At 36.6% G+C, this 24,752-nt stretch overlaps 2 protein-coding genes across 4 annotated transcripts in view; one reads left to right on the top strand and one right to left on the bottom strand.

The window, feature by feature from the left end:
* Positions 1-1,063, bottom strand: part of LOC130556191 (SH3 domain and tetratricopeptide repeat-containing protein 1) — a 14,934-nt gene extending 13,871 nt beyond the window's left edge. Inside the window, exon 1 of the mRNA XM_057336985.1 lies at positions 982-1,063. The gene's annotated coding sequence lies outside the window, so the exon portion shown is untranslated. The remainder of the gene's footprint in view (positions 1-981) is intronic.
* On the top strand, positions 443-24,752 carry tdrd7b (tudor domain containing 7 b). 3 transcript variants are annotated; one of them, XM_057336995.1, is made up of 17 exons: positions 444-593; positions 2,167-2,373; positions 2,561-2,705; positions 4,786-4,975; positions 6,871-6,953; positions 7,403-7,626; positions 8,240-8,811; positions 10,587-10,776; positions 10,875-10,986; positions 11,096-11,298; positions 11,390-11,524; positions 11,837-11,920; positions 12,782-12,916; positions 19,428-19,538; positions 21,852-22,342; positions 22,461-22,621; positions 23,697-24,752. In XM_057336995.1, exons 2-17 carry the CDS (start codon positions 2,167-2,169, stop codon positions 23,915-23,917), a joined length of 3,264 nt encoding a protein of 1,087 aa, XP_057192978.1. In that variant the 5' UTR covers positions 444-593; the 3' UTR covers positions 23,918-24,752. The 3 variants fall into 3 exon arrangements, with proteins under 3 accessions (XP_057192988.1, XP_057192978.1, XP_057192994.1); XM_057337005.1 differs by lacking the exon at positions 12,782-12,916 and having other exon boundaries at positions 443-593; XM_057337011.1 differs by lacking the exons at positions 444-593; positions 2,167-2,373; positions 2,561-2,705 and adding an exon at positions 3,042-3,330.

The raw sequence follows: 24,752 nt of genomic DNA, 5'->3' as shown, positions 1-24,752 counted from the left end.
AAATTACAATGGCAATTATTCATTATAATATAAATAATATATATGCAAATAATATATAATAGCCTATGCATCTCAATTTTTGTCAATGATAAACTTGAAGCTGCAGTGTTGTCATTACTTTTTGCGGTGGGCAGGGACACTCAGTTGTTTGCGATTACTGGAAAGCAAGTTATTTTTATTTTATTATAAGCTTTAGAATTGGAATAATTAACAGTTACTTTAATAAATAAATGCATCCAATTGTTCCTTAGATTAATTTGCGGGTAAATGATTTCTAAACCGCTAGCGCCGTCTGAAGAAAACTTTATCTCATTGGAAAACGAAGTTAACCATTGTTTATGGACAACACACAACACCACATGTTAAGCAGTAGTTTATCTAAGAGACAAACCTGTGGTGTGTTGCTGCTCTCTTTGTATGTATGTACTGCGCATGTGCATGGTGGGGATGGTGCGAGAATTTCACAGCGGGACGCTGAGACTAAGTGACGGGACAGAGAAACGGGCGGATAAACCGAGACGGACTGCGCGACAAGTGTGCAGAACCAGTTGCTGTCATCCAAACCGTGCTAACAGACCCACATCCACTGAGCGGTAAGGCTTTTTGTGAGAGTTTTGGACTTGCAGCTCTATTTCTGGTAGATTAGATATGCTTAGGTTTACACTGTACTTACAGTAAGTATGGACAAGTGCGATTCATCTCCTGGTCTAAACCACAAGAACAACTAAATCAACAGATTCGTTAAATGAAACGCTTTCATCTACACTTTTAAACGTGTCCGTAAATGTTATATTTGAGTTTATCTCCCGAGGGAGCAAATGACACTCGCGTCAAGTGTTGGCTGGTCTGAGACATTTAGTTACTTCAAAGCTTGGGTGTTTAAATGTGTTATACTGTATACATGAGTTAAATACGCTTTTCACCTTTTTATAAAGGCACGTAACGATAAAAATCGCAAAAAGAGATTTTTTATAAACATACCTACAGTAGGCTATAATTGTTTTTGGCGACCGGCAGTTTTTTGTCCAATAGAAAGGGTGCGTCTCTATCCGACAACGTAACGCCAGGACACGCATGCCCTTCTTATCACTTTCGCTTTTGTTTTTATGTGATAAATGTTTTCAGTCGTGCTACAGGTGTGCAGATGAACAAATTACATGATTATAAACTTTTTTAAACATATTAATGCATATTAATATTAATACTTTAGTTTGCTTCAACTGGTTCAAGTTGTCCCATATTTTATATTATTTTATGTGTTTTGCATATTTTATGTGTTTTATATGTGGCAAATAAATGTTTACAATAGCAAAAATTAAATGTTATCAATTAAATGTTATGGCATAAGATTTATAAACGATATACAGTATATACTAAATTTGTCCTTTTCTCGTTCTTTTATAATTGATAATTTAAAGGCATTTTAGTTGAACTATAGTATGCCACTGTGTGCTTGACATTTAATTTCTACTTTGATTTATATATCTTCCTCTCGATTTAATTTTTTGCTTTCTACAGAACTCATTAGACTAACTCTAATTCTGTATCTCATTAGAAATGAATCCATGTGTTATTAGTGCACTTTTTACTAGTCCAGTATGCATTACTGACAAGCCAGTAGTCAACAAAACCACCATAGCCATGGCAGAATAACACAACTTAATTATATTAAACAGACATATAATTACTATTATATGTCTGTTTGTTGGTGATGTGGATAAACAAAACTTGCATTCTACTCTAGCTGCTCTTTACTAGTCAGTTGCCAGATATGGATGCATGGTGTTTGGACATTGTTCTCCAGTTATTATCTATGCATTGAATGCTATACTGCTTTTTTAAGATTCTCAAAATCAATTCATGCCTTGATGCTGTAGCCCATAAATCGATCAGTTGTTGCATATCTTAAAACAATGACCTGCAGACAGTTGGAACATTGTATTGTTAATGTATCAGGCATGAGAGTTAAGCAACACAGCCAGTCCTGTCTTTTTATACCTATAATGTTTGTTGTGTACAGTTCAATCCTATTATTGAGAGTGATTAAAATAGTGGCTCCAAAAAGTATTTGGATACTTAAGCAACACTTAAATATAGTTGTTATTGCATAAGTAACAAAATATCAAGAACCCAATTGTTTTATCATCTTTCTTGTATAATTTTAAGATGGCCGATGAAGAACTGGTGAAGAAGATGCTACGGGCAGTGCTCTTGTCCAGTAAGAGTGGCATTTCACTGTCCCGTCTGCAGGTAGAGTATAAAGACCTGACAGGTGAGCTCATCCCCCATAAACAGTTGGGGTACGCCACATTGGATGCCCTCCTACAGAGCTTGTCCTCGGTCGTGAGACTAGACAAAGAGCAGTCTGGAGTGGTAAGATTGCTTCATTTATTTATTATTATTATTATGAATAATGATTATAATAATGCACCTTTGAAAGTAGCTTAAGGTGCTTTACAAGGACAACATTTTTATACCAACAAATACTGTATATGTGATGTATCATGTATGTATATAAACAATATAAAAACTCATTGTCCTAAATTCTATATCACTTTAGGTGGTGTGTCACGCTACTGCAGGGAATGAGATGGCCCACATTACCAAGCTTGCGGCCCGTCAGCGCTCCGCGAAGAGGGCCGGCCGACCTCATGTGGTGAACTGTCAAATGAGAATGAAACCCACAGCTCCTCTGGTGCTGAATGGTAAGACTCATCATTTTAGTTAATACAGGCCGTGGTTGCAAAACTTTGCGAAATTATCAATGTAACAATAGGATGATATAGGTTGTACTGTAGTGTAAGGAATACTAAGAATAAAGCTCTGGATTAGGTCATTCACACTTTGGCAAAGGTTACGGCTGTTCTAGGAATTGCACACTCACTGCCAGCTCCAGCGTTTTAAAGACTCACGGTGACTCTGGATCAGCATCTCAGTTCTAACTTGCCTTGCCATGATACAGCAGAAAGCAGGCATCTGTATTGACCTACACTACACAGAGAGAGAAAGAGAGGCAGCGCTAATATGAAGAGAGAGAGCGAGGTCTGGAGACTGCAGTGTTGTGGAGAGGTAGAACATAGCCTGCGTTGCTTTACAGAGGACGATTGTTTGAAATCGTCTCATTTTTTCCCATCTGTTATTTAATGACTCGACCGCTGCCGATGCTGTGGCGATGGTTTGCTTCCTTATCTCACCATCCGCTCTGTGGAATTTATTAGCCCGTGGAATGCTTATCTCAGGAGGGCTATAGGCAGTGATATAGGTATTCGATTTCTGACTCGGCTCCACGCTGGACTTGTGCTTGGAGAAAGCAGTCAGCTGGGTTGGAAGGTATATGATGTCATTGTCTTGCTGTTTGGCTGGGAGATATCATGTTATGTTTAATGCATTATAAAATGGCTTTTAAGTTACTGTCTGGGTGAACGGTATGATGTTATTGTGAATTTGTTGTTGCATTTATGTCAGATGAAATATGTGTGGTCATGTTACATAGCTAGTGGTAAAGCTGGGCAGTGAAGGTTCAGAAACCTGATGGTTCTTGAAAATACGCCGGATAACACAGTGGCTAAGCCAAAAAACGTTTGATCTTGTGTTGCTTAGAATGGTCAGTCTGTTAGAGCAATTAAATGGGTTCTTGGCACAAGTGGGAGTCTTGATGTGTACTATACATGCTTTATTAGCACTGTCTTCAGGGATAAGAATTCTTTGTATGCTATTTTACTCCGGAAATATGTGAGAATGGTCCAATTGTTTTTAACCCCTTCAGGCCTGTGGCCTGTATCACGAAGCGAGGTGAACAAACACTGAGTTGCAGAGTAAGTTTTGAGTTGACAAAACCAGACAAACCCAACCTGGATTAGATCAGGTTCAGTTGTAGCACAACGCTTGGTATAAACTTTCTATGTCAACTCCGGTTTTATCCAGAGTTCGTGAGGCGCGTGCACCTGAAAGTGTGACACGTGCGGCAAACAGCCAATCACACGGAGCATGGAAAGCATCATCAGTTTGGTTGACTTCTCGCGAGTATCAGCGCAATTCTCTTTTCTGTTGAAGATGACGAGATTATTAGGAAAAAATGTCATGAATTGAGACACATTTACAAGGCAGGAATAAACACGGCTGCAGTGAAAGTTTGAGAAGGCAGCTACTCACTATATAAATGCAGAATCAACTGAATTTAAATTATTTATAAAGGTTTACAATAATATCAAAAGATAATATGTATGCTTCATTACTTTAAAATGCTTTATATATTGAAGTTTGTTTTTATACGAATATAGTTATATTAATTCAAATGCTATGTTTAATATTAATTAATTAATATTAATTATTAACTCATATAATAATTATATGTACGTGTTTTAAATTAAAATCAATAAATGTAAATATGCAATACAAATAAACACTTAGTAGCAAAAGATTTTCCCTCTAACATCTTATCACTAAAGTTTTTTTAATTTGGAGCGAGAGATACGAGGGGGTGGCTTCACTGCGTCAGATATACGTCACTTTCTCACAGCTGATTGGTCCAGTTTTGGTTTGCGATCTCTAACCCAGAATAAAAACCTTAGCCGTGTAGCCTAAATTAACATTGCAACGAAACCCGCTCAAAACCAATCCACCTTCTTGAGCCCGAAAACTCAGAGTATGCTCAAACTAAACGCAAACTTATCTGGGTAAAAACCGAAACCGGCTTCGTGATACAGGCCACTTGTGTCCATTCTAATGGACATCACTTATGTAGACTTTTTCATGTGTTTTGATATCATTTCATGTCCTTCATAGCGAAGCCGAGGACGTCTTTGAGACAGCCTGAGCATCGTGGACATCTAGGGCGAGGTGGAGGTCGTGGAGGGGGTCATGGAGACTCTCGTATTGGAAATATGAAGGACTGCCAGCCTGATGGGAGAGGCGGCAGACCCCACAGCACACCTCCACATACACCCTCGAGAAAACCCTTAATTCCCTCAGAAAGGTAAAAAAATCAGAGCTTGTGTGTGCATTGCAGACACAGTAAAGTAAAATAGAACTGAAATAAAAGGACGTTTATTAACAGCTGAGACTTTTCTGAATGCAAATCAAGCTTTAGTGAGCGTACTGAGTGAGTGAGTTTTTTTTAACCTAACAGATTCATTTTCATATTCTCCGCCAGTGTTGGGTGTAACTAGTTACTAAGTAATTAGTTACTGTAATTTAATTACTTTTCCCTTGAAAAAGTAAACTAAGGGATTACTCTTATTCTTTCTGTAATTTAATTACAGTTACTTTTGATGTAATTAAACTAAATACTTTGTGTAATATACTGTATGTGTGTGTGATAGTGGAATTGACATCAAAATTCAAAGTCTAACTTTAAAATCTGTGCTTTAATGTATAATTCTCACATTTGTAATACTTTTGTCAGTTAATAAGAGTACTTTATGTAGTTTAATATTATTTATTTGAATGAATTAAAAGTGCCCTTTCATGCCTATCCTTGAATCACTTAACTAATCAAGGTTGATATAGGATATAGAAAGTAATTAGTAATAAGTAACTAAATACTTTTTGGAGAGAGTAATTTGTACAGTAATCTAATTACACTATTGAATATGTAATTAGTAACTAGTAATGAATTACTTTTTAAGAGTAACTTACCCAACAGTGTTCTCCGCAAGCAGTTTTGGTTTTGCAACTGCTTGGCTGTAGCTGTTGACATCTACCTTTATTGGCAATAACAGAAAGCAGTGTTGTCTGAACCTATTGCTTATTCAGCATTGAAGTACAGCAATGCTGTCTGTGTGTGTGTGTGTGTTAATTCATTCCAGCCAAATACTATTGAGCGCAAACAAGTGACCTCACTCTTTAGAATTCTGTTCTGTATCGCTTACTGTTGCACACACAAAGGCAATGAGGGTGTGGAGGGTTGCGGGTGTGCTGGAGTTTTTAATCCCCTTCCATTCTCTCGCAGATAAGCCATTCTAAATCAATCCTCAGTGAATCAGCACTTTCTCTTTGCTGTAGTGTATGAGGGGGTGTGGGTCATCTGACACCTATCATGTGCAATATGACCTGGACACCCCTGTTTTATCTCATTACACAGAAAATACAGGGTGTACAGGAGGATGTGTGTGTCTTTCATAAGCATAGCTGCTCACCAGTGTATGTTGTATTTTGGCTAGACCATCATAAACTAGTCTAAACCAGCCTCATAATTAAAACTGTTGTAAGCTGGTCTACCATAGTAAGAAACATTTCTTTTTTGAATTCATCTGAAATAGCCACCTCATAAATAGTTATGATTTTCCGTGAAGGTCAGGCTGAACATTGTCATATTTGTCATCAGTTTTCTTCTCCCGACTCTTTTAAGGACCGTCTGTCTTATTCTGTCGGCTCTGTTGAGCATGACTCAGCCACTGCGCTGGTTATTTATGATGGGTGTTAATAAAATTGTCTCTGGAAGCTTTTTGTCTAGAGACGCTCCAGCAAGACAGCATGTGCTTTTCTGGTCAAGGTTCGAAAGCAGAGGGATTATAGCAATGGCACGACTAGTCGAAAACAACAATCAATAAAAAAAAAAAACTTTACTATTTTACATCTACTCCCAGTTCAGATGGGATTGGTTTTCAGGACATAAAGTAACAGTTACTGAGTATGTCTGTAATATTTATTGACTAGGATAAGTGATGTCTGTAAAGATTGGTGTGTCTGCATGCATTGCTGTCACACACAGCATTTTTAGGCTGTAATTGATTATACACAATATATTAAATATGAATTATGAACATATCAGAATATAAAATATGCAAAACTGTTGACATTAGTAAGCCGTATTATATTAGCTGGTCTAGAAAGTATGTCGTTGTCTAATCCATTTTTTATGTTTTCTAGATCAGACAAAAGGATGACCCTTCCCTCCAGATTCCAGAAAGAAGTTCATGCCCACCTCTCCAGAAACCCACAGCAGAGCAATGGTGAGCATGCCTTGAGTTTAAAAGTCGTAAATTGGTTAAATATGCAGACGGGCAAACCATTCTTTAAAGGTTACAGCTATCCTGGAGTCCATAGCAACTTAACTTCCTGTCCAAGGAAACATTCCAAGGATAGGATGTTCATTAAATGATGAAAGGAGAACAGTCATCTTCTGCCTCAAGTGGACAGAAAGCTCCTGCTGTTACACAGAAGGATCTCTCAGCCTGACAGGCCCTCAATTCTGTTGCTATGAGCTGTAATATGTGCAGGCATCACGTTGTTCTAAACAGAGTCTTTATTAAATGGGTCACATTGAAAATTCATTCAGCATTTGAACTGTTTCTGCCAAACTTAGCTTTTCAAATAAAAAAAACCAAACATCTACTTGTGACGTGTACATTGTATCTATGCAGAATGAGTATAAGCAGCAATGTTTCTGTTGTATTTTCAGCCCCTTCTAACCTGATTGAAAGCGCAACTCCAGCAAAATCCAAACTGCCTCATTCTGCACCTTACAGTCCCAAACTGGAGCAGTCCCGTCTTAAAGAGGTTCTTAACAAGCACTGCAATGGCCTCTGGGTATCTAAGCTGCCACAGCTATACCGAGAGCTTTATAAAAAAGATCTACCCATTGAAGCCCTGAAGGATCTCGAAAACTGGACTCACATCTGTACTGTAAGATTTTGTACTGGCTTATGTTATTATGGGACAATAATAGGCAATCTGTGTACATTGAGCCATTGTGTAATCACATTATTCTAAAAAGTTTCTTATTAGATTATAATAACTGTAAGACAAAAACATACTATATTACTATTAGAGCAAACATTTTTTTTCATTGGGATACTTTCCATTGCAGAATCACATATGAATTAAGAGTTTTTATAATAATTTATTTTAATAAAATCATTTTTTTCATTAGATGATATTGTCAATTTTTGTAATTCACAATATTTTAAAAAGTCATTCTTATTGGACTACATTACATTGTAATACATTAAAATGTATATGTTACGACTAAAGAAGGAAAACAAATCTTCCAAATTTTCCAATTTAAATAAAATTAGTATTATAAATTTCTTTTGCATTACAGTGATATGAATTATGATATATGTTCATTGGTTAATTGACATAAAATTAGTGTCATAATGCAAATAACCTAAACTGCACCAAAATAGACTCATTCATTTGTCTTTATAAAAATACATTTATTTTTATTTCTCTTCTTCAATATTTCTTACTACTTTTGATTTGTATCCAATGTTTGCTTGTTTTCTTTGCTTCAAAGATTGAAAAACCCTGCAGCAGCAAACCACAAGAGTTGCTTCTGTATCCTGCTAAAGGAATTAGCCAGAGTCCCACCACAGCCAGCGCTGCTACACCCCCCACACAAGTCACATCACCAACCCATCAGAAAAAACCTCAGACTCAAAAACCATCTCCCATCTCCCAGCCAAGATCTCCTGCAACCTCTGAAGCTCTACCTCCAGACCTCAAACAGAGACTTGGAGAGCTAATCTTAAAATACAGCAGTGGTCTGTGGGCCCACGCTCTGCCTAAACTCTACCAGGACACGTATAAATCCAAGCTTCCGGAGTTTGTGCTGGACAACCTCACTCTGCTTTCAGATATATGTACGATTGACTACCCTGTACCGGACAACCCCAAAAGAGCGATTCTGTATGCTAAAGTGGTGGAGGATGAGCACCATAACCAATCAGGATCAGCTGACTCACAGACAACAGAAACGGCAGAGAGGCGTTTAAGCATTCAGACGGTGCCTCCTCTTATTATCCCTAGAGAGGAATATCCATCTGTTCTGGTGGTGGAGGCAGCCGACACTAACAGTGTCATTCTGAGGTATGACTCAAAATCACCGTCCTTCATTTCATGAGGGATCAGGCTATACATATTGTCTTTATATAGAAAAAAAACAGGTGACTTTTAGGTCATTAACCATTTGACATTCCTGTACAAACAATAGAACCTTGCCAAAAACACAATAGAATAAATGCAATGGATTTAATGGTTATAATGGGAATTGTATTAGTTTTAAATTAAACTATAATGGTGTCGACTGGTATGTGATGGATTCTATGGTGGGGTGTTATCTGGCAGATTAACCCTAATGGAATAACGCCCAAAACACACTACAAAAATGAATTTTGTAATGGTTTCAATGGAAAAAGCGAATCGTTCATAATGGTATTTTAATGGAAACGTTGGAATTTCTGTGATGGTTTCTATAGGGATTCTATTGTTTTTTTTTCAGCTGAGTAGTGGGGCTCTAAAAGTGAATATCAAATTAATTTGATCATAATGAAAAATATTTTTTCTATTAAGATTTATATTTAAAATTATGTTTATTCATTTAATAATACATTTGGTAATTTTATTGCTTATTAACTTTTAAAGACAACATGAGCTCAGAGATTGTTAGGTGATTGTACCGATTGTAATTTCTTTAAGTGTAATTGTTGAATTCAGATTTACATTACCCACAATCATTAAGTAAGAGCCCCAGATGTCACAATTGCCATGGATTTGTAGATTGTGGCAAAATAGCTCAACGGTGACTGCCCATTCCCATGATGCATTGAAAATAACTTAAAGTGGCCATAACTCAGACAGTTTCTGCATATCTCATGTTAATCTTGAGTCCTTACAGAATAGTATCGCACTCTTCAAATATCCATAGAGTCTTTAGTTTGATCACATTTATAAAAGACCGATACAGCTGTACGATTATTTATGAAAACATACGACGTGTGCGAGGGGATGGGGGGGTGGAACTAAGGCATGTGCGCACCCATTGCCAACAAAACACAGACATGACTCGGTTTCACTTACCGCGTGCGGTTCATGTCCGTCATGTTTTAGCGCTGGGGCCACGCCATCTATCAGTTTCAAACAATCTCCAAATCTAGCGTTATATCCATTTTTTATATAACACCCATCACTGAAATGCCATGAACAAACAAACACACAACTCTCACTTTCGCTAGAGTAACGAGCTGCAGCTGCAGGCCCACAGCGCAGCCAATCTGGTGAGTGGTAAGCAGGTCTTGCTCGTCGGTTGACGCGTGGGTGGGCTATTTCTTTTTTCGCTTTGCCGAGAATTGCCCAATAAGGGACTAAGAGAATTTGTTACTAAACGGATTTTCATGTTCGAAAAAATCTTTCAGAAACCTATACGAACGCTGGGCAAGTGTATCGAGCAAAGAATAACTACCTCACTCATACGTCCAACTCGTTTTTTGACAAGTTGACCATGTCAAGCATGAGAAGAGAGCACGTTTAACATTGTAAATAAGTCAGAATGCATGAATCACCGTTGCATCCCCCCTTTAAAACTTTGAGGGTTCTGAGACTAAAAACAAGTATGAATCTTTAATATACATTTAAATATTGGTTCAACATCAGATACTATATATGTTTTTTTAATACTTTTTGTTCACTAAAAGTAAATTACTTCGAAGGGTTTAAATTGCATCATCAGTATAACGTTGGCAAATACTTTTTTTGCTCTAAAAAGTGTTCAATTAAAATTAAATTTCAAATCAAAGGGGAAAATTCCCAAGCTGGTTACCATTGTGCTATTCCACCATTGACATGAAATGTGCGTTTATTTGCAGATATATAGGTGAAAATTATTCCAAGGCCCAGGAGAAGTTGGAAGATGAAATGAGAGAGTTCTATAGGCAGGACAACACCAAGATAGTTCTAACCTCACCCTCCCCAGGTCAGCTGACCGCTGTACGTGCTGAAGAAGAGGACGAGATCCTCAGAGCACAAGTGTGTGAGGTCATGCCCGACAAAGTCAAGGTACGTTACGAGGTCACAGTGGATTATATGATACCCTGTCTTCTTAGTAGTCTGTTTAGTATTAATTATTACAGATTGTGTATATGATGTTGTAACAGGTTTACTATGTGGATCATGGCTTTTCTGAAGACATCAGCAGGAGCAAACTACTCGATTTACATGAGAAATTTTTGAGATTGCCTTTCCAAGCCACCAAATGTAAACTAGCGGGTGAGTTTTCCATTGAATTATAAATATGGTGTACTTGCACCAGAAATATCCAAATAGTTTTGCATTTAATGTAAAATGCAATGTTCTTAACATGTTGTTTCTGTTTTAGGCCTGGGGTCTTTTAGCCGGGAGCCAGCAGTGCTGAAGAGGTTTGAGTCTGTGGCCAGTGGCAAGATTCTGTTGGCTGAGATCTTGGAGCGGGAGGAAGTGCCTTTAGTGGTCCTGTATGACACATCACAGGATGATGATATCAACATCAATGCTGCTTGTTTGAAAGCTCTGCAAGACAAATCATTAGAGAGCCCGCTAAAGGTAAACATAGTTGAAGTGTTTGATGTTACGATAAGATCTTTATGCTATTTAAAATTAATTAGTGAATTTTTGTTTGTGTTGTCTGTCATAGGTCAACAATTCTTATATGCATGTCAATGTGACCAGTGTTTGCTCAGATGGGACGATTTACTGCCAGGTGCCTTCCAGAGGTCTGGCTAAACTCAATGATATTCTAGAGAAAACCGAAAACTATTTTCATTCCCAGGTATCACATGTTGCATCATTCAGAATCTTTTCTTCATATGTATTGCGATTGCAAGCCTTTAGAATAAATGAGGAGGTTGAAATGGACAGATTGGGATTAGGGGTTTATTCAGATTAGCAGGCGTCAAGTGCAAAACATAATCCCTAAACAGAGACCTGCTGGCACAGATTGTGTAATACAGTTGCCTAAAATAGAAATAACATGTATTATAGGTGTTTTATATAGTAATTACTTAATATTTACTTTAGTGTGAAAAGTGTGATGTCCATTGTAGGGCAGACAAGAAAAGCTCATATATATTTTTTTTAAAAGGTGACATCAGAGTCGCTGGTTTCTCGCCCTTTTTGTGGTAAAAGCTGTCTGGCTCGTTATAAAGGCAAATGGTCTCGGGTGGAGGTGAGTGTGTTTTGTTAACAGCCGAGTGAGTAAAAGAAACGAGTTATTTGATAAACAGGATCTGAAACAGGATCTACATTCCATGTAACTGGGAGCAGTATTTGCCCTGAATCTTCCGACTAATTTGAAAACCTGTTGTTGCTTTGTAAGTAGAAATCCGTAGACATGTTTTGTTGAATGTATTTAAATACGTTAAACTGTGTTACGTGGAGCAGAATGTAATACAGTCATGTTGGTAGCTAAAAGCATAATCTGATTACCCTGAATATTTCATAAACGCTGAAGGGGCTGGGCTAATAATGCTGTATTCACGTCATGTTGGAGTTGGCAATGCTCGTAAGGCAAAAACTAATTTATGTGTGACTTTATTTGGCTAAAACGTTATTGGTTAAAACGGCAAGAAAAAAAGTTTTGGACAAGGTGAATATATGAATATACAGTAGCTTGTGGCTCAGTGGTAAGAGCATGGCGTTAGGTCATGGGTTCGATCCCAGGGATTGCACATACTTAAAAAAAAAAACATATGTATAGTATAATGCAATGTAAGTAGCTTCGGTTAAAAGTGTCTGCCAAATGCATAAATGTAAATGAACAAAAAAGTATTGAAGAACAAAAACAGGTAACATGGGTTATAATAAAAGGACCTATAAAACTGAAATGTAAGGGTTGCTTCCTAACTACTAACCTTAAATTACTAACACCCTTAAAATGCTGCTTTATACAGTAAGCTTTCCTAAAATTATTTTTCCATCTTGCAATTATGTGTTTTAACAGGTTTAAAAGCTCATAAGATAATGCCAACATTCATTTAAACAGTAATTTAGAAAATAACAACATCTATATATGTTCGCTTTTTTATAGATAACAAACCTGCATGGCAGCCGAGTGCTGGACATCCTGTTTGTGGATGTGGGTGTCCAGGCATCGGTTGAAGTCATTGAGTTGAGAGAGATCCCTCCTCCTCTGCTGCGTGACCTCATCTCCATCCCACCTCAGGTCAGAAAACAGCTAATCACAACACAGATATGTTAATGAGGGAAGCTGTAATCAGTCAGGGGAAAAGAAGAGTTTCATGGTGATAAATTTATCACCATGTTTCATGGTGATAAATAAAAAACAATAATCTTGAATCATTTTAATTCCACTAATGTGCTTTCAAACTATTTCTTTCAGAAACGTTTCTAAAGGCGTTAAGTGTACTAATAAAAGCACTATTTTATAGTGTATGACTCTATTAATACCCTCAAAATTATGTATGAATTGTTGGAAACTAACAAAAAATTGACAGAGCTACACCCCAGATAGCAACAAATTCTGGGCCGAAACTGTATTAAGATCGGCTCTTCTGGCTTAGTCTTGGCATTGCTTTTTCCACAGTCTTGTGTCAAACAGCATGGTGGTTTTGGCGTGAGTCTGTTTAGCCAAAATAAATAAAATGGCATGCATCAGTTTACCTGTCTTGTGTTAGCCTCACCATGAGAAGCAAATAGTTAAAATCTGATTGGGTTTTGGTTAGCTGAAAAGTTAAAAGCAACAAAAACTGCCATTAAGAAATGCTAAAAAAGACAAATATATTTGTAACAATTATATAATATTCATGAAAACCAAAAACCAAGTACTTTATTTTTATTTAAGTAAATATTGTAGAATAATTTTGTGTCCCAGAATAAATGCACTTGTTATATATTACATTGCTAAGAATCTTCCATCAAATTTTTACTGTAAGTCCACGGCACACCACTGAGACTCACGTTTACGCAACCGTGTTTTTTGGCAAGTTTAACAATCATAGGTAGTTTAGATGGTTAAAGTTAGGTTATGATAAAGGTTTCGTAAGACTTGAAACACCAAGGATTTAGTCAAAATCAACAAGCCACGCCCACGGATCTGACTCGAAACACCAAGGATTTAGTGAGAGCCTTTCCCAGTGAAAAGGAATTTCAAAGGAGAAAATTAGTGGGTGTAACTTGCGATTTTCACTGAACCGATGTTAATTCGAGTTTTTCCTCTTTCATGATCCAGACTTTTTTTCGTCACTGCTTTTTCAAAAACTGACTTTAGCTTTGTAGATTTACTTATCGTCGATTGCGTAGGAAAGTTGATTGTTGCTGATTGTCAACCATTCTCCCTACATTGACACAAAATACGTTGGCTAAAAATGTACACATGACCAGTCACAGCGTTCGGCCAGAACGTTTTGATTGGGCGATTGTTTTTTGGTCCTACGCCTTTCACAGATGATATATAATTATAAAAATATTATTTGACCACTATACTTCTTGATTGCTATCAGGATGTAAAGAGATTTCCAGCCAACATGACAAAAAATGTTTCTGGACAGGAACACCCACCCTGCCTTTAATGTTGCATGTTAACAGTCAATACTCCATAACGTTTATTTATGCTAGTTTTGATCAGATTTATAATAAGAATTAACTTAAATTGCAGTTAGGGACAAGTTGTGAGAAACGATTATAGCTCAACTCTAGAGACTTCATTTCAGAGTCATTTGTTATTTTGCCCATATGGGTGCATTTACAGAAAACAAATGAGTCCACGGTCCGAGTCGTTCGTTCTTTTGTCACATGATATAACAGATGCGTGTATAATGTATTACATACAAAAATAACTTATTTCCTGACTTCCCTTACAAATATTCATGTAGTTAGTTTTTACTCTTGCTTTTGATGTATTTCTGTAGTGTTATGTATTTATAATTCATTAACAATTTTGAGTCACTCAGGTATGCAACGAAGGTTTACATGTTGTTTTTTTTAACTAAAAAGTCTCATGCAGTTAGCAAAGTATATAATAATGAGCTAATGATATCATGTAAATCTGCACTTATTTAATAAGAGGTCACTTGTGTAATATATGCATTAGACATAAACACTGACTGTACTAGTGTTGCTTATTGTTTACATTTTGCCAGCACAGTTCTTATGCAAAAGAGTTATTTATGAAGATAAATTAAAAACACACGCAGAAATCCACAAGAAACATTTATTAATATACTGACAGAAAAAAGAACAGAACGGTAAATTTTGAGAAGATGTTTATTGCACACTTTTGATCATTTTATAACATGTCCTAATAATACAACATATAACACGTAACATGCATCACTGACTGATGATCCGGGAAGCGGTCACGTAACATTAAAGACTTGGACCCGAAGACTCCGGTACATGCTGCATATACTTAGGTTTGCCTGCGGAGCTACCATTTGACAAATAGAACGAAAGGGCTCGGACCCGATGACTTGGGAGAAGAACTAATCATTTCTGTTTCTGGTACAATGTTGCACATGCGTGGTCAACACAAAATAAACGAATTACTCTCTGAGACAACTCGTTACTCCCGAGTCATGTTAAAGATGCGTTCAAAAAGAAGGAATCGTTCATGAACGACCCACCACTAATGTGACAAAGTCATTTCAGGGGGGAAGTGCATTTTCAGATTTTAACTGACGATTATGAGGGTACATGAATTTTAAAAAGAAAATAACCCACATTCATAAGCTATTTACTATAAACGCTGCAATATTTCATGAAAAAATAAGAATTGTCATTTTTAATTTCGCTGGGACTTTAAGATAAATTATAGGAAATTCGTAAGAATGTTCGTAAGTGCGATTCTCAAACATTTCTTAAAACGTTCTCAAATATTTTCTTAAGAACATCTTAATTTTGGTCTTAAGAATAAAATAATATAATTACACTCGCTTGCTTGTGTGGTAACTGTATATGTTTATCTATACAATAAACTTTGTGTGTAACAAGCACATCGTATTCTTATATATTCTTCTTGATTTGTTATCTTGAGATAATGTCAGATATGTAATGAATCAAGATACGAATAAGATTTAAAACAATTACGTGGTTTTAAATGACAAGATATTTACAAAAAAAATTGAATCACTCACTAACAATATCTTAAATGATAACGCAATTTGTTCGATAAAATTTGATTTAGATCTGTCACCTGATCCAGTGTTCGCCATTAGATTATTTTATTTCCTAACTTTGGTGCAGCACTTTGGGCAGAACTGTTGGCTGCTCTATTTAGGATATTTAGATATAGTCTTGATTCTAGAATAGTGCCCTAGAAGGTGGTCTTCAGTTCACCCCTTGGTCTCACTAAGAGTTTGAAGCAGGGCCTGTACTGTAAGGTGGGTGGGTTGGGAGACATCCGTTTAAAGTATCTAATGGCGAACACTTAGCACCTAAATTAAAGATCTTTTTATCTCTGATAACATTTTCAAAGCGAATAGTTTACACATTCATTTAGATTAGTCACCTGATCCGGTGTTCACCATTAGATACTTTTGTTTTTCTAACTCTGGTGCTGTGCTTTGGGCTGAACTGTTGGCTACTTGCTCTAGTTTAGTATATTTAGATATAGTCTTCTTGATTCTTAGATATTGTCACGGTTTGTGCAGAACCCAGACGCAGACAGTTAAAGTTTAAAAAAGTACTTTATTAATAAATCAAAAACCCACTAGGGGGCAAACATGAAACTAAACAAAGAACCAAGGGTAGCATAAAACAGCAAAACAAACACTTCCCGCAAGGGGGCAAAACAAGAACTAAAAACTAACACAAACAAGGCTTACTTTCAGGGACTGGGCAGGAACTAGACAGACAAGGTCATCGGGGAAGATATCAAACAAAACAAACCAGCACAGGACAGCAAACACAAGGGCATTATATAGGGAGACTAACAAAGGATAATTAACAAGGGACAGGTGTCGGGAATGAAACACTGATGGAAAGCTAAACGAGGAAACGAGAGGGGCGGGGTCAAAGAGACCGGAGAGAGCGCATGTTATGTCAAACCCAACAATAACATGTCTCTCTCCACACAAAACATGAGGCTCTGTCCATGATCCTGCCACTAGACCAAGAAAGACATGACATGATGAGGCAGAATCATGACAGATATAGTCTTCACTGTAAAAAAAATCCCGTAGAAAATTACCAGTTCATTTTCCTTTATTTTACGGACATTTCCGTTAATGCTAAAATGTAATTTAATGCAGTGCAAAATTTAAAATACAGGTAAAACAACTGTAAAAATGAATATGGAAAATTCCTTCATATTAATACAGTATATTATGCCCTACTTTTTCGGATTTTTTTAGTGTTACTTCTAGAATAGTCCCCTGAAATAAAGGGCGGGCAGGTGTTCTTCAGTTCACCCCATGGTCTCACTAAGAGTTAGAAGTAGGGTCTGTATTGTAAGGTGGGTGGGTTGGGAAACAGTGCAGGCCCTAGATTTTTTAAACTTTTTTAAAGTATCTAATGGTGAACACCTGTGCCTAATTTAAAAAAGATCTTTTCAAAAATTCATGTGTCATGTTGTTTGTTGAGTTCACACACAGACATACACAGATGCCACGACTGACTGCTGAATTGTGCATCAATGTTTACGTGATGTGCATCATTAAAATGATTATGAAGGATTTCTTAATATAAGGACTTAACAGTGTTTACATGACATGAGCAAATCTCTTCACTCCCATTTACATGCAGTTTTCATTATTCTGAGTATATGCATAGAATTGTGTTTTTTTCACTGCCATTCTTCCCATGCACAGCACAGTACCTGTTTAAAGTCGATAGAGTCAGCAAAGTCAAAAGTTCCAAAAACAAAATCACTGCAACCATACCTTAAATTCACTGGTAATTCCAATAGATTTGGCACACGCAAAGTCAAAACCAAAATCTATATGAAAATGTATATGCTTAACTTTTTTTATCGTTTGACATTGAGACCAACATCTTTAAGATCTACTGTAATGCACGGATGTAATATAATGTTCAGCATCAGATATTTTCCCCCAACAGTTAACCAAACATTCACTTAATATATAACAGATTGTGTCTGCATGAAATCTTGCAGAAACAAGTGTTTTTAAATACTGTATTTCTGTGTATACGTGTATATCGGGATCACACACTGTCTGAGAGCTTTGTGCGCACTCTTCGGATGTGTCCTTCAGCGCGAGGAAGATCGTTTTCATAACAAATCACTCTTAATAACTCTTTTAAAATCAATCAGGTCCCACACTTTATCTCTCTTAACAAGTCTTTTGACTAGGGATGTAACGATTCACCGTGAGCCGGTTGAAAATCGGTTATAATGAGCGACGATTCAAATCGGTTGAGGCTTGAACTGAATCGCAATACATTTTTTGAACAGCAGGGGCCGCTATTTTCACTGCAAACCTAAACGTGGATGCTGATATTTCTTTAATGCAAAAAAATCCAAGAAAAGCACAGACAGTATTAGTTTGTTTATATTAAAGAGACTTTTTCTATTATTAATTTGTTATAAAATTGCAGTTTAGTTTTGTTATTTGAAATAAAACATTATTTTATCATACAAAGAAACGTGAAGCATTTAAGAAATAATGCAAGGGACGTTGTTCATTTCTAATTGGTTTCAACTCATTTTTTCAAAATAAATCGTGAGTAAATCGTGAATGAATCGCATCGTGAGATCAGAATCGTGAATCGCATCGCATCGTGAGCTGAGTGAATCGTTACATCCCTACTTTTGACATCAAACATGTCCCGCACTTTATTTTTTCTTTGCTGCATATTTTTTAACAAACCGCAAAACGTCAGATGCACAAGTGCTTTGCTATCCGATGGACCCGCATCTTTTTAATTAGGAAAGATTTGGGAACGTCCACTTCTCAGAAAATGTAACGTACAAATAAAGATCATTTTAGATGCTTATTTGGAGCATTGGGATTGCTAGACGAGGGCTTAATGCACTTATTTTCATGAAAACCTCAAATTCAACCAAAATCGAAAATTTTCACTGCCTGTAGCTCAAAACTAGAGCGTGCGCACTATGCAAATTATTTCGAGGACTACCCAGGATCTACGTAGAATCTCTGATTTATGAAATTATTGTGATGTCACACAGCAAGCATGAGTTGTGCGAGTCCTTATATAAGGAGTAATGTACAGGCAGCCGGTTGTTATCGCAATAACAGCCGGCCGCTTGTACATTATTCCGCTTATTACACGGCTACTTGCCACATGAGAAAAAAACTGGACATAAAATTTGAATTAGAAATATTTTATTAGCTCATTTTTACCGAATGCAGACCTTCCGCGGTGAAAAGCTGTTTTCTTTAGTTTTTAAGGTAAGAAACGAGGTTCAAATGTCACGAACAGGCAATTTGGTTGAATCATTTGTAAATATAATGTCATCTATGTTATTAAAAGACATATTTAATTTGTCAAAAAAACTGTCAAAATGATTTGCTGCATCTGGGTTACTGTGTGTTATTAGCTTTGAGAGGTTGTTATCTGGGAATAACAAACCTGCAAATGTCGTGACTGGCCAATCAGAATCAAGCATTCCAACGAGCCGTGTAATAAAAATATTTAATGTCCTCTATATCTTACATGCTGCAGATGAGTGTCCACTTCTGAACAGAAATGTCCTCTAAACGTACAGAATTATGTGAGTTTTTGTCTGTCTGCAGGCTCTGAAATGCTGTTTGGCAGATCTGTCTATGAGTGTGGGCTCATGGACTCCTGATGCTGTACAGTGGCTGAGGGACACAGTTCTCCACTGCAGTGAATGTACTATGAGGGTCAGTCTCATGTTATTAGTTCACCAAAGAAAACATTCTGTCTTTATTTATTCACTGTCAAAAACCTGTTAAAACCTCTATGATTTTCTTCTGTGGAATACGAAATAAGATCATTTAAGAAATTTCTCAGTGGTTTTGTGTCCATATAGCGGAAGTCAATGGGGGCCATTGTTTAGTTATCAACGTTTGTTTTTTAAATATATAAAACTAAATTACGAAATAATTTTTATTTTTGGGTGAACTATCCCTTACGCTGTGTTCAAATCACCGTTATTGGCATTCAAAGTTACACTGCATAACCTGGCTCACATGTCAGAAATAAGGAACATAAGAAAGGCTTGAGCAAAGTTGTTTTCACATTTATTTAAGGATTTAGATTTTTCTACATTTTTAACCTTTTTGAACCTATATTCAAAACAATTTGATTTATATAGCACTTTTCACAATTGTTCCAAAGCGGCTTTACAGGAGAAATGATAAATAAAAAACAGAAATAAACAGAAACGGTAAAACATAGTACAATGCATGGTGTTTGTGGAACAAGCAAGATCATTCTAATAAAGAGATGTAAACAGAATTTACCGAACCTTTAAGCTAATCTAATATCACAGAAACATAGCACATAGCATTTTGTGCCACCAGTACATCTTCTGCAATTGCCGTGGAGCAAAGTTTTATAATCCAGAGTTAAACCTCCTTTGAAAAGTGGGAAATATTGCAGGGTTATATGTAACATGCAGAATAATAAAGAACCAGGAACCAATGAACCACTACTGTTTTTAAAAAGACAAACCACTTTGCCTGTATAATATATCAGGACCCTAAAAGCAGGGACGTGCACAGACATTTTGAGGGGCAGGGGCTCAAGTGGAAAAAAGGGCACTTCTCATATTTGTTTTAATTTTTTCTAAACAAAATTTAATCACGAATAATTTTATCACAATAACAGGCAACAACAAAGGAAGCTATGCCACAATGTTTATGTTTTCTATGCTATTTTTTTATTTTGCACAAGCCAATAAAAGGTTTTAATTATTTTGGTGTTATTGGGACACCAACAATGACCTTCACATTAAACTGAAAAAGGCATTTGGTGCTAATTTGTTATTTTACAGGACAAAAACCTGCAAAAATAATTAAAACACACTGCAAAAAATGATTGACAAAATACAGCAGCTTAACTAATTATTATTATTAACATTATTATTGTTGTTATAATTACTGTACCACGCACACACACACACTGATGGTGACAAGAACTTTGTTTCACATTTGAGGAAGGGCTGTTTAGATCTATCAGCGCATACACAACATATAAAATGGATAGTTATTAGATGAGGAGTCTGACATCAAACTTAATGTACTGTTCAATTTTGAGATGTTGGTCTGTTTTGCTTTCATGTCTTCTTTTGCTCTAATGGAAAGGACATTTCCAAACTACACATTAAGGTGTTTGTTTTAAGCCTACTATACCCTCATCTGTTTGCTTCTGTAGATTTCTGCTAAATCAGCCAAAACAAGCTGCATAATATACAGTACTGTATATCTGCATATTTAAACATAACATTTCAAGGGAAAAGATTCTTGTTGTAAGTCATATTAACTAATAACTTGTGATATGCTTTAGTTATTTTGTTTATCCTATTCATCTGCATTGCCTAACAAATGTATGCAAGTTAGCACATTTGAATTACTTAACGCATGATTTACATGTCAATGAGGCAGTTCTGATATTAATTTGATTGTGTTCAGCTGTCGTTTCTCCATTAAGTTAGCATGTAACTTATGCCAATGACTTTAAACTTATCTAACTCATTAGCTCATAAGTGATGGATGTTAGCAAAACAATATTTGTGCTTTGTCTTTTGAATAATTAGCTGTGAATTCGAGGCACAGCTAGTCTGTTCATCACCACTCGCCTCCACACCAAGACAAACGCTACTGGAGAGGAGGGAGGGGTTCACTTGCGCTCTGCCTGATGTGCCAAACAATGTTGTGCTACACAGCTGTGCTGCGCATGCGCGCTATGCGCGGCTGCGTGGAGACGCGGATGGGAGAAAGGCATCGGAACTCTCAACATTTCTCGACCTGACCTGATATTTTCTATTTGTTTGACAGGGAAAGCTGTGTGCAAACAGAAACACACACACGAGCACACGCATATATTAATTTATATAAAAAAGGGCCTAGGCTCAAGCCCCCAAAGCCCCCCACCCGGCACGTATCTGCCTAAAAGTAAACTAAACCAGTCCATTGATGTTGCAACTGAAAAAAACCTGAACAAACACTAAACAAATTGTCATTTTTTTCTAGATCTCCAAGGTGGATAACAAACGCCTTGCTCATGTTTATCTCTTCACCAACAAAAACGTCCAGGACACAAGCTGCAGTTTAAACCAACAGCTGGCTGACTCTGATCTGTGGAACCACCAGAAGGATGTTTTCTTAAGCAGTCGTGGCCCTTCAAAATCCTCCCTGACAATCCCTGTCTCTACCCAGACAGTAGATAAAGCTCTACACACACCCAGAAGGAGATCTCCACCTGGCAGCCAGGGCACACCACCAGGCTCTCCGACCAAACATCTTTCTCTTCCTCCAGCGCTGGTGTTGCCAGAAGTTGGGGAGAATATAGATGTTTTTGTTTCTGTGGCGTGCCACCCTGCTCACTTTGTGCTTCAGCCATGGCAGGATATGTACAAATTAGTGGTTTTGATGGGGGAGATGATTCTGCATTATAATAAGACAGAGGAGAAACCACTTAAAGTGGAGAAGAATCAGATCTGCGCTGCCAAGGTGGACAACAAGTAAGTGTGGAAGTCTGGTGCATATGGTCACTTTTTCTGGCCAAAAGAGTCAACAGGATATTTACTCTACCTGTGTCTAGATGTCATGTGATCCTTTTTCCTCTGTGTCATTTGTCAGCTGGTACCGTGTTCTGGTGAAAGGAGTTCTGAACAATGGTATGGTGTCCGTTTATCAGCTGGACTATGGCAAACATGAGCTGGTGAGATGCACTCGGCTCAGACCGCTCATCCAAGAGTTCTGCCAACTCCCCTTTCAGGCCATCACTGCTCAACTGGCTGGTACACTTGATTTTCTCTTAGAAAGGGTCTTTTAGTTGTTGAAATGTAGGGTAGGTCACAAATAAACTGCACGTGTCCTATGGTGTAACAACAATGAAGATAAATCTTATGCTGTTTTAGAATAGAAATATTACTCAGAATTTTTTTATTATTAACAGTTTGTTTTCTACATTCTTGTTGTCACACCATAGGACTCGTGTACAGTTTATTTGTCAACTATCCAGTTCTTTTCCAAAAATCTTAACACAGAAATGTTCTAATTAAAAGCAGTGCACTATTCATTTTCGAGGCACTGTCAACTGACAACCTTTTTTTTATTAAGGAAACCTATTTAGTAAGTTAAGAAAACATGTTCCGTTATTTAAGTGCAATACATTCTATTCAATATTAGGAATCCAAGGAGTTTTATTTTAGGTTTCTGGTACATTTCTTTCTACCTCAGACCTTTTGATCTAAAGGTGTGTCTTTAAATGTTTTTAAAAGTTTTGTAGACAAAAATGTAATTGTGCAAACATATTAGCTTCTTTCATTTTAAATTAAAATATAATAAAAGGTTTTTGAAATAAATGACTTTGAATAATGAAGAAAAAGCAGCCAATAAGAGCCCAGCATAAAAAGGAATTCCTTCTGGATTGTTTGCAAAACAACTTGGGGTGAGACCTCAAGAATTTGGCTGATAAAATTTTGAGAGAATTCAAATTCTAGGCAAAGGGTGATTACTTTGAAGATGTTACAATGTAATCATTTTTAATTTATGTAAGTTATGGATGTTATCGTTTTATTTTTGGATTTTATTATAATTTCATTATACAGTAGTTCATTTAATAATTTTATTATATATGTGTTTAATTTTATAATAGATGTTTAATTTTAATATAATTAGTTTTGATGAGAACTCAAATATGTGGAAAAAAATGAATAAGTGACCCTAAACTCAAAAGATTGTATCTAAACAGTTTCTTAATTGAAGTTCTTTATTGTCATATGTACTAGGTACAATGTAATTCTTACTTTGTTTGAAAACTCTGATGTAATATTTAGACACATTAAAGACTTTAAGGGGTATTTGTTTCAGGTGTGAAGTCCAGGCATTGGTCTGAAGAGGCCTCCATTGTGTTCAGGAATCATGTTGAGAAGAAGCCTCTGGTGGCCCAGCTAGAATCACAGCAGGGGGCATCACAGCTGTGGGACCGTAAGGTTGTCGTCTACCTGGTGGACACTTCACAAGAGGAAAGAGACATGTGGCTGCACGACATTATGGCTGAATTTACTGATGAGTGGACCAATGCTGCGTAAAACCACGATTAACTAATAACAGAGTGCTGAAGGAGTCTTATATTTGTGCTTATTAGTGCCATCCTGGGATGCTGCAGATTTAGGTTTTGTTTTTCCAAATGTGACTTGAACACAATTCTGCCTGATCCAATGTGAATCGTAGAGTTTAAAATATATGATTGAAATTTGCAGCGCCTTTTAAAGCGGTTTTAAGCTAAGCAGTGTTAAATGCTCTCTAAACGCTTGGAGAGTTTTGCCTTTGCTTTAACAGAAAAAAGCTGTGAAGATCCGTAGTAAATGAAAACAAGATTTTATATGTGTGAGACCTTAAGTTATTCAAGAACAGATCAACTAGATTGTCTGTATTGTATTTCGAAAAAGTATGTTATGATGTCATGCTTCATGTTAACAGTGTAGCATTTCCAAAAGCTGCAAGTTTACAACTCTTTAAGAGACGATGCACAATGTGCTTTAATTTGCGCCAGGCTAAAAGTTTGTCATTTCAGATATTGTTTACATGGACAAGCTTTTTGGAGACTAAAGATCTAAAGGCATTAGGAATAAGACTTCTTCTATAAACAAATTAGAAGCTGTCCAAGCTTTAGATTTATGTTTGGCATTATTTATTGATTTTTTTGCCTTATAGTATAGTATGATTATGTTTACAATGTGTCAATCCTATGTGTTTACACTAATTCCATAGCAATGGCATACTGTAGTAAATGATTGAGCTGTAACTGAATATGACAATATAGATTCAATTTAAAGACTAGAAAGAGTTACATTGTTGGCACAAGGATTGCACTTGGATTTCACTACAGGTGGTAAATATTTTAGAAATAAAAGGAGAAAATTG

Source organism: Triplophysa rosa, linkage group LG1 (genome assembly GCF_024868665.1).
Source record: "Triplophysa rosa linkage group LG1, Trosa_1v2, whole genome shotgun sequence".
NCBI classification, from domain to species: domain Eukaryota; kingdom Metazoa; phylum Chordata; class Actinopteri; order Cypriniformes; family Nemacheilidae; genus Triplophysa; species Triplophysa rosa.
This window is presented reverse-complemented; position numbering and strand designations above follow the sequence as displayed.